At 44.1% G+C, this 14,030-nt stretch overlaps 1 protein-coding gene across 1 annotated transcript in view; it reads left to right on the top strand.

Moving 5' to 3' along the window:
• The first annotated feature begins 1,178 nt into the window (after nucleotides 1–1,178).
• myo15ab (myosin XVAb) overlaps nucleotides 1,179–14,030 on the top strand; it is a 39,766-nt gene continuing 26,914 nt past the window's right edge. Inside the window, exons 1-18 of the mRNA XM_041037327.1 lie at nucleotides 1,179–2,439; nucleotides 2,473–3,668; nucleotides 4,435–5,676; nucleotides 5,917–6,672; nucleotides 6,798–6,908; nucleotides 7,047–7,364; nucleotides 7,568–7,765; nucleotides 7,950–8,191; nucleotides 8,808–9,201; nucleotides 9,513–9,595; nucleotides 10,160–10,223; nucleotides 10,336–10,445; nucleotides 11,136–11,210; nucleotides 11,490–11,580; nucleotides 11,728–11,733; nucleotides 11,814–11,917; nucleotides 12,859–12,922; nucleotides 13,270–13,383. Coding sequence (XP_040893261.1) covers nucleotides 1,179–2,439; nucleotides 2,473–3,668; nucleotides 4,435–5,676; nucleotides 5,917–6,672; nucleotides 6,798–6,908; nucleotides 7,047–7,364; nucleotides 7,568–7,765; nucleotides 7,950–8,191; nucleotides 8,808–9,201; nucleotides 9,513–9,595; nucleotides 10,160–10,223; nucleotides 10,336–10,445; nucleotides 11,136–11,210; nucleotides 11,490–11,580; nucleotides 11,728–11,733; nucleotides 11,814–11,917; nucleotides 12,859–12,922; nucleotides 13,270–13,383 — 6,429 coding nt within the window. The remainder of the gene's footprint in view (nucleotides 2,440–2,472; nucleotides 3,669–4,434; nucleotides 5,677–5,916; nucleotides 6,673–6,797; nucleotides 6,909–7,046; nucleotides 7,365–7,567; nucleotides 7,766–7,949; nucleotides 8,192–8,807; nucleotides 9,202–9,512; nucleotides 9,596–10,159; nucleotides 10,224–10,335; nucleotides 10,446–11,135; nucleotides 11,211–11,489; nucleotides 11,581–11,727; nucleotides 11,734–11,813; nucleotides 11,918–12,858; nucleotides 12,923–13,269; nucleotides 13,384–14,030) is intronic.

The following is a 14,030-nucleotide window of genomic DNA, read 5'->3' as shown; positions in this document are numbered from 1 at the left end:
ACTTGCTATTCTGTACTGTTTGTCACTGAATGTGGAGGTGACTATCATGGAAAACTGTCTTGATGATTAATCATGGTGGCATTGCCACAACAGTTTCGCTTTCACTAGAACTCTACAGGAGAAAGATTGGACCATAGAGGGTGTAGAGCGTGAACTGGAGTTCTGTGTTTGTATCCAGTTTTACAGAAAGCAAATGCTGCAGGGATCATGCTGTGTGGAAATTAGTTAAACCAACACAGTAAAAATCTTTTCTGTTGTAGTTTTCAGAGAGGTTAAGCTTGAAAATACAGTTGATGCTACTCATATACAATCAGAATTAGACATAAAGAATGTGTGGATAGTTCTGGCACACACTTTGAACTCTTTGACCTTAAACCTCATAACACCTTGTGACATCTCTATGTAGAAGTTGTTGGTGACTGGATATGGGTTGTATATCTCTATAGATAAAGTCAGAATTCTCTTAGATGAGAGATTTCTGGGAAGTGTGCAGAAATAGAAAGATAGAGGTTAGAGATCAAAGTAGGGTTTGGAAAGGTGTTTGAGATCTGTGGGCAGGATTTAAAATTTTCTGAACAGGTTTAAGAGATCTCTGGGTAGAGTTTGGGACATTGTGGGTTTGAGACATCAGGGTTACAGCTGGAAAGAGTGATATTAGTGGCTATAACTGTAGTGCATAAGAGTTAATTATCTTTGTAAATACATTTTAGCTCAATTCCTGAACGGGGCAGTGACATTAAGATCATTGTACTTGATTGCATTGTGTGTATGCTAGTGCGTGTGAACATGTACATGTGTCTCTGTGTCTTTGGGGTAAAATTTTGCTGATATTTAAATATGTTTGTCTGAACAGGAGCCTTCATGGGGACCAGATTTGGGAAGTGTAGAACTGCTTTGGCCAGGTGGACCTGTCCTCACACAGATACCAAACCTGCATGTCGTGCTGGAACAAAGTCAACCAGGCATATCTAAACCAAGGAATCTTTTAAAGGTCAGACTCCTGATCAGATTTTCTTAACATATCACATTTTATTTTCTTCATGTTAAACTTAAAAATACTCTCACAGCATTGCCCTGAATACAGTGTGCATATAACATTTGTGTGTATTTGTCTCTGAAGGTTTGCAGGCATTGCATTGTGAAGAAAGGGCATGGTGTGCCCTTAGCCACTTGTTAAAATGCCTGGCAAGAAAGACCCCAAGAAGGACGCTAAGAAGGGTGGAAAACCTGAACCAGAGAAAAAGAAAGAGGAGGAAAAGAAAGGGAAGGATGACAAAAAGGGAGGAAAAGATGACAAGAAAGGTGGAAAGGATGATAAGAAAAGTGGAAAAGATGATAAGAAAGGGGGAAAGGATGATAAGAAAGGAGGGAAGAAAGGAAAAGAGGAGCCACCCAAGGGGAAAGATGACGGGAAGAAGGGAAAAGACAAAGGAAAAGGTAAGAAAGTGGAGTCAGAGGAGGAAGAAGAGGAGCTTCTGAGTGATGAGGAGGATGAAGAGTTAAGTGAAGAAGAAGATGATGAGGAAGACTCAGAGGATGACAGGAGAGGGAAGCGACGAGGAGGCAAAGGTGATAAGGGAAAGAAAGGGGGGAAGTCTAGACGTGGGGAAGACTCGGAGGAGGATGAGGAGGATGAAGAAGAAGAAGAAGATGAGGAGGATGAGGACGAAGAGGATTACGGCAAATCCAAAAAGAAATCTAAAGATGACCGCCACCATAAAGGAGGGAAATCTGATGCTGATGCAAAGAAGAAGAAAGGCAAAAAGAAAGAAGAAGCACCACCGCTTCCGATAAAGGAAATCCCAAGGAAAGGTCTGAAGAACATGTCCAGGATGTTCATGAAGTTTTCTGGTTTCAAGAGGCGCAGGAACAGCAGAAAGAAACTGAAAAGTACATCACGTTTGTTCCTGGGATTGGGAAAGAGAAGGAGCCGACTCGCTAAGAAGAAACGCCGTAAGTCAATGCTGAAGAACACCTCTCGATTCATGATGAGATTTAAGGCCAGCAAAAAGAGGAAAAAGGAGAAAGAGGCCAGAGAAAAAGCGGCAAATGGTGGGAAGAAGCCAACCTTTCTGCTGCTTCGCCTGGGGGGAGGGAAAGAATCAAATGAGAAGAAGGGGGGCTTTTTCAAAGGCTTATTTGGAAAAAAAGATGGTGACGGGGATGCCGATGGCTTCAAGAACAGAAGTGTGTTGCTGGGTAAGGTTGCAGCAGCAACTAACTGGCTCACCAAACGCTTCCTGTCAACTAAAATGCGAGGAAATTCAGGACACCGTGGCTGGGGGGGGCGTAGAGCACACAGCCGACAAGCCAGCTCCAGAGGTTATCTCCGTGGTTACCATAACAATGGTTATGAGCATGGGGAGGAGGCTTACGGATACGACCAGCGACATTCAATTCGACAGAAAGGTTATGGAGACTATGGCAATGGTTATGGTGGTTATGGAGATGAGGCAGCTGCAGCATATGGAGACCAGGGTCAGTTTGCTTACTATGACAATGGAGCAGGGGGAGCAGACTATCAAGACCTGGGTTACTATGAAGAAGAAGGACTTTATGATCCAAATGCAGAATATTATGAAGGTGGTCTTTATGATGAGGGCATGGGGGACTACTATAACCATTATTCTGCTCAGGGCTACTATAATAACCAGGAAGCTGATTATTATGGTTACCAGCAACAACAGGCAGTGGCAATGTATGGTGATGAGGCTCTGGATTATTATGCATTAATGGGTGAGGACCCTATCTATGGAGGCGCGGTAGATGGATTCCTTGACCCTCAGGTTCAGGGTTATTATGATGAAAATGATCAAGGGGTTTACTATGGTGATGGACAAGTGGGTTACTATGACAACGGACAGGGAGGTTATTATGAGAACCCTTATGCAGCGACTATGGGAATGCAAGGGGAATTTCAACCAGACTATCAACTTAGCTATAGTGATGCTGGAATGCCCTACCAAGACTACAGCTCCCAGCAGGCCATTGGATTCCCACCAGGAAGCCATCAGGTTATTGGCTTTGGAGGGCAGGGGATGGATCAGGTACAGGGTCTGTATGGTGATCAGTTTGCAGACCAGTTGGATCAATATGGGAATGATACCGGTGGACTTCAGAGAGGGGAGATGACTTTCAGAGTTCCTAGACCTCAAGTGCGCCTGTTTGGGAAAGAACGTCTGGATGTCCCCCTGCCCCCTCCACCTACTTTGCCACCTGATCCAGAATTTGAAGACATGTCAGAAATCCAGTATGAAGACCAGATTCCTCTTGCGCCAGGTCAACCTGGTAACATGATGTCATTACAGCCGCAAATGGCAATGTCACCACAAGAGCAAATGATGATGTCACCTCAAGAACAAATGATGATGGCCCCGCATATGACATCACCACAGCAACAGATGATGATACAACAAGAGCAGCATATGTCCCCCCAAATGATGCCGTCACAGATGATGTCACCACAGCAACAGATGATGATACAACAAGAGCAGCATATGTCCCCCCAAATGATGCCATCACAGATGATATCACCACAGCAGCAAATGATGTTACCACAGCAACAGATGATGTCCCAGCAAATGATGTCACCACAAGAACAGATGATGTCACAACAAATGATGCTGCCACAGCAACAGATGATGACTCCACAAATGATCTCACCACAGGTAATTCTGTCTGTTTTGTTATTGCTTCTGTATGACCATACTCTTTTGTGCTAAAGGGTGATAGAAGGGAAACTTTCAGCCTGATTCCTACTGTGATGTGGGGTGAACATATGAAAATGTGACAGCAATTTGGTGTGAAATAATTAAGAGGGTTTATGTGTCACAGCCAACTCAACAGCCAGTCAGTGGATATTAGATCAGTGAATATCTAGAGTTAAGCTCACTTAAATTCTTGCCACCAGCAGGTAATATTACACTTACTCTTTTCTCATCCACTTATCTATAAAAAGTGATGGGTTATTACATTGCTTGTCATAAACAAAAAGATTACAGAGACTCAGTAGTAGTCTAATTCCTGTTGACACTTTTAATTTTGTTTTGACACAACACTGCTGGCATCCAGCAACCAACTGCTTGCCAGGGGGTTGGGGCCTTGCAGTTTTCACAGATCTTTACTATACCATTTTTTCTGCTAAGGTGCCCAAGTATGTACATAAAAAAATGCATTCTTCCACAGATAGGATTGACATTGCACACAATAACAACAGTCAAATGTGTCCCTCATGTGTAGTCAACAAAAACATATATATTTGCCTTTGTAGAGCAGTTGTGCCACTTTGCAGAACTTATTTTCCAAAAGGTGGGTGGTAGTATTCTTATAGGAATACTATGAATTACAACCATGGTACTAATTTAGTACTTCTACCACATTATCACGGAATGTATTGCTCCCCTAACATCTTTCATTTTTGCTGTGTTTTTCCAGCAGCAGATAATGACAGATCCTATGATGATGCCACAGCAACAGGGTTATGGCCCACCCTCTATCCCCACTCCAACTGCCATGATTATTAAGCAAGCAAGTATGTCCCCCCTACCTGCGCGCCGTCTGCAGCCCTCTCCGACTCCTTCTCGCCGCTCTGTCATCATGCCCTTCCCACATATGCAACGCCATCCCTCTGCCAGGGCTTCCCCAGTACCTTCTCCTATGCTTCCACAGAGACGAAGCCCCTCGCCACAACCATCCATGAGGAGTGGATTCATTAGTGCCCAAAGACCCCCCTCTGTTATGTCAAGGCAGATTTCACCTCCTTCCTCCCCCATGGCATCCCCCCTCACCCGTCATAGAATGCAACCTCGTAGGTCTCCATCTCCTCTAGCCCGTGGACCCTCACCCCCTCACTCTCCTCGTGCTTCAATGATACGGCGAAGTCCTCCACCATCACCAAGAGCATCAATAAGGCAACGTTCTCCACCTTCCTCTCCCCGTGCTTCCATGAGGAGGCAAAGTCCACCACCATCGCCCACTCTCGCTCGCAGCCCGTTTGGAGGGAGAAGGATGCGACCCTCCCCTCCCATCTCCCCTGGTTATGCATCTCCCTCTCTTTCTCCACAGCTCAGCAGAAGACCATCTCCCTCTCCCTCTCCATCTCGTCGCAGTTTATCCCCTGCAGGGCCCCGTCCTGCCCCATCATCTCCAACTCTGTCTCGTCGCTCAACTCGGCTGCTCAGGGATCCTACCCCATTGGCCAGGCCCAGGATGGGGGGAAATGTTCCTTTAGGTACTGTCAGACCCTCCCCTATGGGTCTCCGAGGACGTCCAGTGCCTCCTCCCACCCAGAATGTGCGTCCGTTCCGTGCCGCCTCCATAAGAAGCAATAGGTCTTCTGTTCTCACAGTGGACTCCTCCCTCCACTCTTCGCCTTTCCACTCCCCTCACATGGTCCACCGTGCTCCCCTGGGGAGGAGAGAATCTGGTCGATTTCCTCCTCGCCCCATAGCTCGAGGTCGTCCCCTCATGGCTCAGCGATCTATGAGAAGGATGCCTCCTGCTTCTCCACAGCCCTCCCTTAAGCACATGCCACATCCTGCATCCCCACGCCTCTCTCCTCGACTCTCTCGTCAGCCCTCCCCCCTCCTCCCCCCTCGAGCTGCCCATGCACCCACTTATACTCCAGAGACGTATGTGTCTGGCCCCGGTGCTGATCCTTATACTGAGCAGTTTGTTGCCCCCCCTTCTCCCATGTTATCTGGTGCTTTGCAAAACCAGGCTATCCGACAAGCCTCTTTTTCTTTACCTCTTGGCCCAGAGGCAGCCCAGGTGGGGGCCATGAGTGAGATGGATATGGAATATGTAGAACCCTATGTTCCCTCATCCCCTACGCTTTCTAGTGCAATGCAAAACCAGGCCATTCGGGATGCGTCCTACGTTCCCTCACTACAGAGACCAATGTCGTTTCATGCGCAGCCTATGGCCCCTTCATCTTCCATGCTGTCTGGGGCTTTGCAGAATCAAGCTATACGAGATGCGTCCTATGTTTCTTCTTTACAAAGGCCACTGTCACCTTATGATCAGCCCATGCCCCCGTCTTCCCCAGTGCTGTCTGGAGCGCTGCAAAATCAGGCAGTGAGAGAAGCGTCCTATGTGTCTCCTCTTCAAAGGCCTCAGTCCCCATATACTCCATCTGTACCTTCATCTCCAATGCTGTCTGGAGCCATGAGACATGGTCAGGCACTAAGAGGTGTGGCCTCTTATCAGACTCCACAGCTCCGTTCGCCATATGGACCAACTGTTGTTACCCCATACGATTATATCTCTGAGCCTGGCCCAGCACCACTGCTCCATGATGCTCTGCAGAACCGATCCGATTTGCAGAATGTCTCATCTTTAAGATCACCCATGATGCAACGCCGTAATCCTTATATGCCAGCTGGACCTCAGCTCCACAATGCATTACAACAGAACCCAAACCTCCGCCAAGCATCTTATCAGACACCAGTTCAACTCAGACGGTCTCCATACGGGCCCCCACCACCCTCTTCACCAATGTTAGGAAGTGCCTTGCAAAACCCGCAGCTGATGCAGGCATCGTACCGGCTGCCTGATGGAACCTTAGTGTCACCATATGCAAGTTCACGTTCCTCCCCTTTGCTCGGTCGTGCCTTGCAAAACCAACAAGTCCGTGGAGCCTCATACACCTTGGCTGATGGATCACTTATCAGAGTAAGTATAAAAGGAACATCTCAAAATAACCATCCTGAGATGTATGTTTGCCTGCATACAATGTGACAGTAACAAATTGCATTATTTGTATTCTCCTATAATGCTTCCTACTCCCACCCACGCAGGACCCTCGTGTGCCCATGTCTCCTAGCCTTTCCAGAGCTCTTCAGAACCAGGGTCTCAAGACTGCTTCATATACTCTCCCTGATGGCACCATTATAGACCCTAGACAGCAAGTAACCCATGACTCTTGATCCTTAACTTTAATTGAATTCGCCATTTGTTGTTATGGCCTCACTTCCCTCTGCGTATTGCATTTTCTAAGAAGTTAAAGTAATAGTTAAACTTGGTGATTCATGTCTCTTCTTACACAGCAACCCATTTCCCCAAACCTGGCTAAGGCCCTGACCAACCCAGCTCTGCGTGAAGCCTCCTACTCGCTCCCCGATGGTACCATTGTGATTGACTCCAAGAAACAGAAGTCCCCAAACCTAACAGCAGCACTTCAGAATCCTTACCTGAAAAGTGCATCGTACACCCTGCCAGATGGCACTATCATCATTGATCCACGGAAACCTGTCTCTCCAAACCTGTCCAGTGCCCTTCAAAACTCTTCCCTGCGGAACGCCTCCTTCACACTACCGGATGGGGTTCACGACCCCAATATACCTATATCACCAAACTTGGCAAAGGTTAGCTATGGATACAGCCTCTTTGTTTTTTATAATGTCTTATTTTTGTGTGTTGATCTATTACTCCTTTCTCCCTCCTCATCCATATAGCCATACTTGCGTAGGACTATGTTGTGTGTTTAACTAAAACTGCTGCTTTAGTTCAAATAACACTTTAACCTCTCAGTCTTGCCTGAACTGAAACCAGTTGTTGTAATATTTAGGCCCTCAATAACCCAGCCTTGAAAGGAGCCTCATACACCCTCCCAGATGGAACTATTATAGTGGACCCAAGGAAACCAAAGAGCCCCACACTGACAGCCGCCCTGCAGAACCCATATCTAAAGGGGGTGTCGTACACCCTGCCTGATGGAACCATCATCATTGACCCACGGAAGCCAGTTTCCCCCAACCTGTCTGCAGTGCGTACCTAAATTTATCTTAATTTAACTTTGCTGCAGCACCTGTGTTTTTTAAATGTCTTCCTTTTTTCACTAACCTTTTAGTCTGACATTTTGGCCATTACAGACTTTATAATCACATAATTTGATGACAACAGTTTGCATAATTTAGTGAATTGTGATTATGACGTTGAATAACCTGCAGGCTCTTTTGAATGAGAACCTTCGTAACGCATCATACCAGCTCCCTGATGGTTCCCTGATTATCCCTGGCCAGAAGCCCTCCTCTCCTAACCTCGCAGCTGCTCTGAGGCAAAACCAGGCACTTCGTTCAGCAGGTCTCTATCATCTGTCAGAAAACTCAGTACTGTCAGGTGCGCCCAAACCCACCTCTCCCAGCCTCGGCTCTGCGCTGCGGAATGAGGAACTTCGTGGTATCACTTACAGGTAGGGAACTACACTGTTAATGGAAACTAAGACAGAGAATGACTTAATAGTCTTGTTGAGGTGTTGCACAGAATAACCTGCGAAGAAATCAAGCTGCAAGCTAGGCATTAATTTTTTAATCTTTTAGGAACTAAAAGTCCCCTTCATGGAAAATAAGACTGATGGCGGATTTTCACCCACAAGAAGACAGCGACACAGAACTATCCTGTTGCATTTACAGTTATGAGACTCTGATGTATGAGTTGGATGTAATGAATGAATGAAAAGGAGGCATTCAGAGGTTAAAATGGACGCTGTCTCATCAGTAGATCTGTGTTTGATTTCTTTCTTTTTGAAAACTTTTTTTGGCCTTTTGGAGCCTTTATTTGATAAATACAGTGAAGATTAATGTTTATAAACATCAAGAAATCCACTCTTCTTTATATCAATATCAGAGTTCTTCCTTGTCTATGAACGAATTGGTATACAAGTCTCTCATCAGTCCCTGTCAACCAGCCTCAAAAGCCCCACCTGAAGTCCCAGAGCAGAGACTTCTTTCAAAGTCATATTTTTGTCAGTGTTGTTCAGCCCTGTGTTACATGTTCTTTATTGACGAGAACCACTAATTGCCACACAGGCTGCCGGATGGCTCTCTTCTCACACGTCGGTTCCACAACCCCAGCCTGTCTGACGCTATCCAAAACGAGCAGCTTCGCTATGCATCATACAGGGTGCCAACGGGCCTGCAGGGTGAGGATAATCGCTATGCTGTGGTTCCTCCCTACGGGCCACGCACAGGCCACTGGGCCAGGAATGTCCGAGAAGGAGGGGAAGGAGGGGAGGATGTTTGGGCAGCTGAGAGGGTTTTACCACATGGAACGGTCCAGAACCTGTCAAAGTGGTCCATGTACAGAGAAGACGGTGTGTTAGGAGGATACTCACCCATACCTCGATTTGTGGACGGACAGCCTCAGCACCCAGACTGGACTCCTGACAGAGATAGAGCACCTGGTCAAAGCTGGTATGACAAGGTAGCTGATGTTATGAATTCAGGTGTCTATTCAGATGTGTCTGTAAAGGAAAGTTTTGACAATTTCTTATGACAGCTGATGGACAATAAGTTAGGATAGGAATATATCTATATTAGTCACATAAGCAAGGGAGAACTGTAAAGGACATAACACAGAAGCTGGATGGCTCACAAAAAGCTTTTCCTGTAGAGTTCACAAACAAGAATATTCAAATTTCTGCATATTTTACATCAGCTCTGCATCAAGTGATGATCCCTCAAGCTTTGACAATGTTGAACCAATTACATACCATTGTGTGTGTGTGTGTCCAGATCTTCTCTATCCTAAGCATGCCCACAACAGGCCACAGGGTGAAACGCTGGGCGGAGGGAATGGAGGACATGACACAGCTGCCGTAAGCACAATCCAGTATTAATAAACAGCCTCTCTGCTCATTCACTCATGTCACACTATTACAAATCATTTTGTTGCTCCAGTGTACAGCAGCATAGTTCATTTCAGTGCATATTCATTCAGTTTTTCCAAGCAACACTTTACAGCCTGTGTGTCCCAGAGTATCACCAGGCTTTGAGAATCCTTGAAAATTTGTGGAGTTCAGAGAGAAATCTCTAGCATTAAGTATGTTAAGAATATAATTACTGTATTACAATCCAGCACCTAAGTATATCTTTGTTTAAAGATTGGCTCAAACCCTTGCACAAGATACTTGTGTTACATCAACAACAGTTTGAAAGAAATTATTCCACTAAAATTTCTCGACATTCTCCCAAGTAAAAATTTTATCTGATGTCTGATTTTGATATCACTCAATTTCACCAGTTTTCACAGAGAAAGATTTTGAATGCCACTGAAGGTTAATTAATTTTGGATGGTAAAGCAAGTGTGGAAATCCCGCTGCAGTGTGCCAATATGTACTCTGTATGTGTGTGTGTTTAATTTCCTCCGTGTTTGATTTCAGTGAGCTGAATGAGACCACGGTTCTGATGAACCTGAAGAAGCGCTACGACCAGGAGTTCTTCTATGTATGCATAATTTCTAATATGCAAATTCAACAACTACTATCATCAAATGTCAACTACATCCACTCATCCACTCTCCTTCTTGTCCTTTGTTTCTCTTTTTTCTACCACACAGACCTACATAGGCAGCATCCTTGTGTCTATGAATCCCTACAAGTTGCTCAACATTTACGGCACAGACATGGTGCTTCAGTATGAAGGCCGCAGCCTGAGTGACAACCCTCCGTAAGACCCAGGAGTGTGTGTGTGTGTGTGTGTGTTTCATTTGTGAACGTGAACTTTCTAAATGTGTTTGCAGATTTTCATCAAATCTAATGGAAAGTGATTAGTTTTTGATTTAGAGGAAGTGCATTTTAGAAAAGATTTCAACTTTGCAAATCATTTTTCAATCTTTTCACTTGTCTTTCATGCACTGCTGCACTCACTTGAATAATTTGTCATATCTAACTCATAATGTTTTATTATTATATGTATTTTAAAGAAGGGGAAAGAAAGAAGAAGACATTTTGCAATAACAAATTTAGGACTGTACAGCCCTGGTAGAATTAGGAGCTCTCTGAGTGCTTTCAAGTTCTGAGTAGAGTGGATAAGCTGAACTCTCTAACCTTTAACTGAAACCTTTGAGACTGTGTGTTCCTGTGTGTGATTATACTGTTGTACTACATCTGTCTACATGTGTCGTAAGCTGTGCTCCAAGATACAGTATGGTGGTAAATAGAGGTGTAAATGCCAGCACTCTCAGGTGTTAGTAAGAGGCTCCTATTACACTGCTGTTGGTTGGTTGCCAAGGGAGAGTTTGGTTATGGATTTCACTGCCACTTCTCATCTACACACAGACACACACACACACACTTACACACAACCAGTGGGCACCCAAATGCATTTGTTCATTAAAAATGTTTTGTTGTGTTGCAGTCATCTTTTTGCCATTGCTAATCTCTCATATACCACCATGATGGATGCCAAAAAGGACCAGTGTATTGTGATCAGGTATGAAATGCATTTTCTTTGCTTTGGCTGAGTAAGGCCTTGAATTAGCTGCTCATTTTAACAAGCAGCACATGGGCAAAACTCTAAAACTCAAAGCTTTTAAATATTGAAAAGCTGTTTGAATGTTTAAAGTTCTTTTTTTTCTCTTTGGCTCTCTTTTGTTTGACAACATCAGTTGTCTGATAATTTTCATCACAATGTCCACAATGAACTCCTGATGAATAATAAAGAACAATGAAGTGCTGTAAAAGGCTCAGGTTAACTTTTTTGTTATTACAGTGGAGAAAGTGGGTCCGGGAAGACTGAAGCTACTAAACTGATCCTGCGTTACCTGACAGCCATACATCACAAACGCAACGTCACACAACAGGTAGATATACGGTATATTATGTACCAACATCATAGGTACATACACGCAAATACAACAAATAAACTTCATACTGTGTTCATTTATACTAACTCTGTTTTTTGTTTTCCCTGCCTCTCTTCTGTCTTCTTCTTTATCATCTACCATCAGATAGAGGTAAAGTGTTCTTCCTCTTGTTTTGCTCTCATGACAAACAGCATCCCTGTTAAACATTTCTGTCTGTGGTGATTGGTCAGATCCTTGAGGCCACGCCCCTGCTGGAGTCTTTTGGGAACGCCAAAACGGTGCGCAACGACAACTCGTCACGCTTTGGCAAATACACGCAGATCTTCATGGAGGAGTAAGTAATGCCAACTTAGCAATAACTCAACAAACATCTGCAACAGTTTTGTGTTGTCAGGGGCCTTTAAGTCCAGAAAAGTACAAAATGTAGATGATAAAAAAGGAGGAATTTACCTCCTTTCTACATCATCAGAATCCGATCACATATTATAGTCTAATGGTTGTAGTTTTAGTGAAAAAAGCTCTGAAATCAAATCAAGCATGGTCACATCAGTCAATAAAGAGAAAATCCCACTGACCTTCATCTCGCTGCCTGAAGAAGGTTATTGATACTAAACATTGCTACTGTCAAATGAACGCTCTGAAGAGACATTATTTAACGTATTGCACCGATGCAAAATGTGTGTTTTGGGCTCACTGAGGAGGTTCCTCCGATGGGCAACACTAAAGACTTTTCCATTCATTCATTACAATTGTCAAAATACCAAAAAATCAAACAAGAATTCATCAAGCAGATATTGTATGTTCAAACCTATTTAACACAGAGCTGAAAAGGACAATGTAGTTTTCTGTCCAGAAAGTGTTAAAATACAAAGGGACCTTTTTTAAATGTCAGGACTACAACTGATTGTTATCATGGAAATGTGTTATCAATTCACCACGTCAGGGCTTGGAATTAGATAATATTTGCCTCTAAACTGACTGAACATGAGTGCAGACACTCAGCAATATCTCTGAGATAAGTACAAGCCCTTGTTAAGCTAACAACCAACCTGTTTGTTAGATTACCTGTGAATAGACAGTCACACACACAGTGGGCTTAGTGGGAGAATATGCTAACATGTCCCAGTAACACAGCTCTTCTCTTAGAACTGTGACAGAGAAGAGCCGAGCCCATTACACATGCATGACCTGTTACTTAACTCAGACTTACTGGGTGTGTGTTTCAGTGTATTCGTGTGTGCACTAATGTGTGTGTGTGTGTGTGTCATTTACCAGGGGTGTAATCAGCGGTGCCATAACGTCTCAGTACCTGTTGGAGAAGTCCCGCATTGTCTTTCAGGTGAAAAACACAAGAACACGCAACATACAGCAGGTCAGGTGGAGTTCTCTTACAACTGAGTCACTGAGAAAGAGGAGATTGTAGAGGCAGACAGCATGAGAGGTGTCAAACATGTTGCTCTTTATCTAACTGTGCATTGTCATTCGTCCATTTATCAGCTGATTTATTGATCTGATTATCCACGGCTCTTTTCTCCAGTACTATTTCCATTTCAGTCTACCAGCGCAGATCTCAATTGTAGAGCTTTTCTAACTGTGTATGTGAATCTGTGTGCATGTGGTGGTTGATTTGTGTTATTTATCTATGTGTGTGTGTGTGTGTGTGGGTGGGTTTGTGTTCATCCACAGGCCAAATCAGAGAGGAACTACCACATCTTCTACGAGATGTTGGCTGGTCTTCCTCCTCATGAGAAGCGCTCACTGTATCTGCAGGAAGCTGAGACTTACTACTATCTGAATCAGGTGCTCACCCAAATGTGAAATACACTCGCAGTCAGGCACACACACACACACAGACACACACGCGCATACACAGGGCACAGATAAGGAGTGGTCACTATAATCAATTTCACAGTCACATTAACAAATGAGATGTCGGCTTTTTGAAAATGTGACATTTATTCCACAGAGTGATTAATGGCACAAACGTAAAACTCATTGTTTTGTGTGAATTAGCTTTGCAGCCTGGATTCTCTGTGTTTTAGGTGTACTGAGGTATAAAAGTAATTTGGTGATTTCTTTCCAAAATACTGTGTGTATCATCTACTGAGGCTTTAATGATTGCCATGACGTTTTTTATACGTTTTTTATAGCTGTTCATCAGTGGTTGGTCATGACCCTTCAAAACTTGTGACCCCTCATCACATGTTGCGTTCAAATGTCTGAGTTATGAGTAGTTTAACCAGCGAGTGGGTTTAGCTCTTCAGATTGATTCATTTGAGTAATTTTTGAGGTAAATCATAAAAAATCTAAGAATGGAGAAAAGATGGAAAAAAAGAGACCTGGCTCTGTGTAGCAGGGATTGTAATGCCGGTCTGTCAGTCAGACTGTCCATCATTCTGATCCAGACTGAAATATCTACACAACTATTGGCAGACAGTTCTCTCTGT

This window comes from Toxotes jaculatrix, chromosome 4 (genome assembly GCF_017976425.1).
Source record: "Toxotes jaculatrix isolate fToxJac2 chromosome 4, fToxJac2.pri, whole genome shotgun sequence".
NCBI lineage: Eukaryota > Metazoa > Chordata > Actinopteri > Toxotidae > Toxotes > Toxotes jaculatrix.
This window is presented reverse-complemented; position numbering and strand designations above follow the sequence as displayed.